At 32.4% G+C, this 6,729-nt stretch overlaps 1 protein-coding gene across 1 annotated transcript; it reads left to right on the top strand.

Annotated features, from left to right (window-relative positions):
* Window positions 1-3,085: 3,085 nt before the first annotated feature.
* On the top strand, window positions 3,086-4,969 carry LOC107791604 (uncharacterized). Its single transcript, XM_016613689.2, has 2 exons — window positions 3,086-3,355; window positions 4,320-4,969. The coding sequence occupies exons 1-2, from the start codon at window positions 3,244-3,246 to the stop codon at window positions 4,631-4,633; spliced, it is 426 nt and encodes a 141-aa protein (XP_016469175.1). The 5' UTR covers window positions 3,086-3,243; the 3' UTR covers window positions 4,634-4,969.
* Window positions 4,970-6,729: the final 1,760 nt, after the last annotated feature.

The raw sequence follows: 6,729 nt of genomic DNA, 5'->3' as shown, positions 1-6,729 counted from the left end.
GTCGAGTTTCAACCTATCACGTTTCTATCTCGACCGGTCATACAATAGACAAGTCCGATTTCGACCGTATACAATACTAATAGGGGCGGATCAACACTATTGGAGGCCTAAAGCCAAACTAGCATAAGAGGCCTTTAATCGTTTTTCCAAAAATAAAAAAAAAACAAAAACAAAAAAGAACTTTCTTATATACTATAATTTATTTAAAATCTAATTTTCTAGCTTTTTGAGATGCAAAGTTATGAATAATTATTTTGTTATAAATTTCTTCTAATAATTCCTTTTCAATCGGTAATATAGCTAATTCATTCAGTCTTTCTTACGCTATAGTTGATTTTAAGTAAAATTTTATCAATTTTAGTTTTTAAAAGTTTCTTTCAAATTTCTAGTTTGTGGTTGAGGGCGGCCAATGGCAATTGTTATAGGAACTGGTATTATTATTCTATAAACAATATAAGCATTTGAAAAAGAATTAAAAATTTTTCTGATTGAGTATATCGACTAGAGTACTATCATATCTTCTTTTTTTGGGATTGTATCAATGATTCAACTTTTTTTTCTTAAGTTTTGAATAACCAGATTCATACTTTCTATTTGACATATTTAAATTTTGATAAATATTAAAAGGATAATATATGCATACGTATTGAAATATCAAGAAAAAAAATGTTAGATGAAAACCAATACTAAAAAATTGGAATAGAAGAACCTAATTCATTAACTTGATGTGAAAATAAATTTTTGTTGCTTTCGCAATATACTTCTAGTAGGCTTTAGCTTGAACAATAGGATCTCTTGGAGGCATAAAGGAAAAATATAATAGTTGTAATGTTTGGTAAGAACCGAGAAACATTAAAAAAATGAATATTGTGAAAACCCAAAAAAAAAGTAGAAAGATTTACATAATATTTAATAAGGAAAAGACATAATCACTTGATTCTTTTCATAAATTTTGCATTTACATGTAAGGGCCCAATTTTATGGAACATAGATATTTTTCCTTTTTGGTTTTTACCAAGATATGTAATCAGAGAAAATAATTAATTTTAAAATAATTATAGGGTAAAAAGTGGGGACACTAAAGTTGGGAGCCTAAAGCTTGGGCTTCAGTGGCTTTACCCAAAAGCCGGCCCTGTACACTAAGAAGAAAATTTAATCAAAAGATAAGATCACAACAGTTAACATGAAAGGTATGATAGAATTGTATGTCAAAATTTAGTCAGCTATAGAGTCAGATTTACGGGAGGTAGTCATGAGGAACAAGCCCAGAGATACAGGGACGAAGCTAGCATAAGACTTGCGGTGGAATGTTAAGAAGATGGATTTAAATAGAATTGGTAGCAACCAAATTAGGGTAGGATACAACCCTTCATTTTGTAGACACCTTTTCATTAAAAAAAACTACTAGTTAATTTTATTTAAACAAAACTCCAACATGGCTTTTATAGAAACTCAAAAAAGGATTGTTACTTCTTTGTTGCAGAAGCTGCCAACAATACACCAAGCAATGGAGTTTTAAGAATATATATAGATAGATATATGATTTGACAGGCAGAATCCTGAGAAGGGTCGGATCCAAAAAGTATGATATAGACAATCTAACCTAATACAAGTATTAGTAGTTGCTTCCAAGAAAATTTTTACTTCCTATGATGAAGAAGAAGAAAATTCCAATTTGTCCAAGAAGACAAGGGGTCCAAGCATATACTCGCACGTAACAACTAAGAAATAAGAAGAGCAAGATGGAAAAATAATAACACTATAACAGAACAGAACTAATAGTGTACAACGAAAGTTCCAACTAATAGTTAAACTTATAATACGCGAATACTGTTGATTTCATGCAACTTGTGTAAATTTAAAACATACCGAATTTGAACCCATAATATTTTAATTTTGAATCCAGCTCCGGCTAGAAATGTTATTGGAACAATATCTTCGCATAACAAGTTTGAACCACAACTGAAGAATTTGCATAATGTTTGGCACAAAGTATTGGACTACTACATATAGATTAACAAATCTTAACTAAATTAATGAAGCAGCTAGACACCCTTTGTTTACTTTCCACAAGCCAATTAACAATTAGATAAAGGAGAATGATGTGCTCAAATTTATTTATTTATTTTGAAAATTTTATGGAAAACTGATAAATTTAGATTACTTAGGTTTGACTAAAATGAGACAAAGATAAACCGAAGGGAAAAAATGAGTCATCATTTATGGTCCCAAAGGAAAGGTGAGATTATTAAGACCAAGTGATAACTCACTCGTGAGCTATGATTGTGATATCCAATACTCACCCACCCTTTTAACAAAAATCACTCTAAGGAATAAAAACTAGTGGGATGGAGCAATGATTGAAACATCCTTTGAAAAGAGGTGTCATCCGATGTCGTTTTACCAAAAATAAAATACTGTATTTTTTAAGGAAAAAAATGTACACATATCTCTGTATTAAAAAGTAGGGATAAAAAAATATATGTATGCATTGTTGGGCTTAGCTAGCGAGATAATTAGTATAGCGATGATAAAGAGATGACATGAGACTAGGTTTACTTAATCTTACGAGCCTAGAGACGCACACTGTTTAGAAGATGATAATTGCGGACTTCGAATGTCATAAGTGCTTTAACGATGTGAATGGCACACAATGAATCTCGAAAATTAACTGGATCAATGTAATGGGTCATGTCGAGCTTAGTTCGAGTAGTAGATGGTTGGGTATACAAAATATCTTATAATGTATTAGTAATTGAAAAGATTTGAAAACAATATATAAGGTGTAAAATACTTTTAACAATGTGAAAACTTTTTAGAAAAATCGTATGATATTGGTAAACATCAATTTGGGATAGAAATTTATGCCTTGAACCAACATATAAATTTACTTAAATAAAATTGTGACAATAGACTCACTCTGCTAGCTGCTGCTGGCAAAAAATTTAGATTCACCGTTGGTTTAGGCAAATCAATAAATTTAGAGACAGAAAACCGTGTCCTAAGATTGGTATCACTTATATTCAGTCCCCACTTATGACTTATCAACTCTTTTTACTAACTGATAAGATCACTCGGTGTAACAGGAAAAGAAACTATTGTCTTTTCTAACTTTAATAAAGTGTTTCTTTTTAGTGAGAAGATCAACTCAGGAAGAATAAACAAAAGGGTATAAATAGTGGCATAGATCATAGCTCAAGGCTGTAGGAAAGAATACAAGAGAATAAGATCAAGTTTCTCTGCATGGGAGTTCTTGAAAAAACAGCAAAAATGGGAACCAAGAAAATGATATTAATGCTCCTTTTGGCTTTCTACTTTTCATGTGGTTTATATCTGGCCAAGATTTTGCCTTCTGGTACTTCTTCTTCATCTCTAATCCCTTTAATTTATACCCTTTTTCCTCTTTCATTAAACCTTATTTGCTCAAATTTGCTGTTTCTTCTCTGTTTAACTCAAACAGTTGAAATGCTGATTTTCATTATTTGACGATCCATGAGCAATCCAATTTTTGTAATTTCCCTTGTTTTAATGAAGGGATATGTGCTTTTACTTGTCATCTAAATCATAGAGTAGGTAAGTTTCCCCAGCCAAATTTTTTCCCCTAAGAGCACTAGTTCCTGCTTTGGAATTCTTCGGAAAAAGCAGCCGAGTGCACTAAGTCCCGCTATGTGCGGGGTCTAAAGATGGACCGGATTATAAGGGTCTATTATACGCAATCTTATCTTGCATTTCTGCAAGAGGCTCTTTTCATGGCTTGAACTTATGACCTCCTGGTCACATGGCAGCAACTTTATCAGTTACGTCAACGCTCCGAATTCTTTGGAGAGTAATCAAAAAAAAAATTGGTAGGTCACAATAAGGTGCTAGAATTATATTGTTGTGATGTATAGTTTCCTAATATTCCATATATTGCGTATAAAAAAACATATCCTAAACCAATTGTCACTTTTGAATTCCTTCACTGGAAAATCATATTCTGCAGGTAGAAAAAACATAATCATTTTGCATATATATTGTTAAATTCACTTGACATAAGAGAAGTTTCTACCTTTAGTAGCAAAGGTAGTTTAAAAATTACTTTAGGTAATAGGTTTGAATCCCAAGTGCGGCATTCTATTCCCTCGCCGCAATGGAGATAGGGGGCTCTTTCTTTCTATTCCTTATTGATGTGCCTCAATTTCTTAGTGTTGTAAATTTTTGCTCAATTTGATGGCATTTGAGGATTTCAATTTTAAACTGATGGTTATCTGCAAATTGTGTATCTGATAATTAATGTGTATTACAGAATCTTTAATTCACAGAAATCTTCTATTTTGCAGATAACAAAGAAGCAGTAGTAGAAGAACAAGTTAATAATCATAATGTTGATGAAAAGATAGAAATAGATGTTAACAGCAAATATGGCCATGCTGAAGCTCATTTTGGTGGTAAAGGAGGAAATGGAGGGGAAGAATCTCGATCTCCTTCGAATCAAGGATCGTCGAATGTCATACCAATTTATGCTGCAAACGCGCACCACAATCACCATCGTAGTGCTGCAAACTGCCACAGAAACCACAATGAATATTTAGCCTTCTTCGCTGCAATGTTCTTCGCTTGCATTGTACTTAAATACCCTGTGTTTATTGCGTAAAAAGAGAGTACAACGAAGTCATTCTGAATCCCTGACTCCTCTTTTTCTAAGCCTTTGACATGTTTGACATTGGGTTAAATCGGTTGTCTGGTTTCGTCCCTTCTCTTGATCTACTTAGGTTACGACTGTGTTTTGTTATATATAGGAATAGGTTGAAAACCATGTGATATGTCTAGTGATTATTGTGTACTCTGTTTGTTTCGGTTTTGATTAGCTGTGGATGTATTAGGATGTTAATTTATGTCTTTTGTTTCCACTTTTTCTACTAAACTTCCTCTGTATAACTTGTTGATTGGACAAACTTTATAATTCTGTATTCAGGATTTTATCAGCTTATCTTGCTTCATTTTTCTCCCAAGTCTAGTCATTGAAGGGCTAGAGCGAGGTTTTGACCATTTCGAGGTTAAAGACTAGCTGGAAAAGTGGAATAACTTGTTGAGAACTAGTTTAATAGACCTTAGGAGTTACGAGTTATGATAAGTTCGTGATTTGTAAATGCTTGAATATATTATAAGTTTGCTCAAACACTATCATTATTTTCCCTTATTTTTGTTCTATTTGGTTAAACCAGGCAATTTAACTTTAGTAGTTAAAAAATAAAGTAAGAATATAATTTAATTATGGTTAAGTAATAAATATGTTTATGCAAGCCACATGTGTAGTATTTATTGGTTTAATATAAATAAATTAGTGTATATGATAAATGCTCTCATTTTACCACAGAGGACATAGATTTTCCAATCACTTCTCCTAGGAATCTTTAAAGTTAAATCAAGTGGAAAACTTCATCAGCATTTGCTATATTTCTAGAATATTAGGAAACCCATATCATAGGTGAAAATCAAGATGCCCCAATTGCCTTTCACCAACTACTATAGACTTAATATGTCAAAGAGTAGTATATATAAGCCATCCAATTATAGTCCACTGCATTTTTATAAGAAATACACATCAGATTATACCTTTTTCCAAGCTTTCTTTTTATCCTGTTTTGGATTCAAAGACATTATCTATATAAACTAACCTTTCCCTTTTAGGTTTTAAACCTAACTCATAGGCAAGTGCATGTATTTTCTTACTTAGATTAGTAGATAGACGTGCCCCATCTGCTACTTTGTTCTAAAAGCATCATTCTTCCCTTTTCTTTTTTATCAAAGTTAGTTATCTTTGTTTAGTTGGAAATGAATACTATAAGAGATGGGAATCAATAAAATAAATGGTACAAGACTTTCCAGCCACAGATTTGTTTCCTCAAGTAATGAGAAGTTTAAAGATGTATGCTTTGTTCTTTTTTTTTTTTTTTTTTATAATGACGGTGTTCGGACCAACTTACGTGCAACTCGACTAATTCCACCAGATACCTGCTACCTCTCATCAACACAGATAAATACCGAACAACTCTGACCACCAAGACTTAGACAGATGGATGTATACTTATTTCTCATTCATCAACACAAAAGAAATAAGAAAACTCTAGTGAGTATGTGAGATTCCTTTCTTCTAGAGGTTGGATATGTAGAATTCTCTATCTTCTTCTTGTTCAGCGGTCAAAGGTAATTTGCCTTTTGAATTTAATAGCGAGTGTTCAAAGTACCTGCCTATGTTAGGTTCAACAAGTAAGATCCTTCTCCCTCCAAATGTTTGATATAAAAGGGTAGTAGAGGTGGAACCAGAATTTTAAGCTTATGGGTTGGGGATTCTAATCATTTTAAGTTATTAGGTTCTAAATTAATAATTTATACATATTTAATGGATTTTTTAAGACAAATACAAAGTTCAAATCAAAGCTATTGGGTTTGACCGAATCGGCGAACCCGCTCCCGGCACTCTAGCTCCGCTCCGAAGAGAAGTGAAAATCCATCCTTCCCCCTTTTTGTCTCACAGTTGCAAGGAAAATAACTTCCGTTAATAAGCGAAGACAGTCATCTTTCCCTTATGATGAAAAATATTTTTCTTAGAAGATGTTTTCTAGTAATCAAATACTAGAAAAATAACTTTTTTATTTAAAACATTTTCCTGGAAAACGACTTTCATCATACCAAGCATCCCGTATATTAACATACCAACTTTTACTTAATTCTTCTTTGCTCATACTT

Source organism: Nicotiana tabacum, chromosome 13, assembly GCF_000715075.1.
Source record: "Nicotiana tabacum cultivar K326 chromosome 13, ASM71507v2, whole genome shotgun sequence".
NCBI lineage: Eukaryota > Viridiplantae > Streptophyta > Magnoliopsida > Solanales > Solanaceae > Nicotiana > Nicotiana tabacum.
This window is presented reverse-complemented; position numbering and strand designations above follow the sequence as displayed.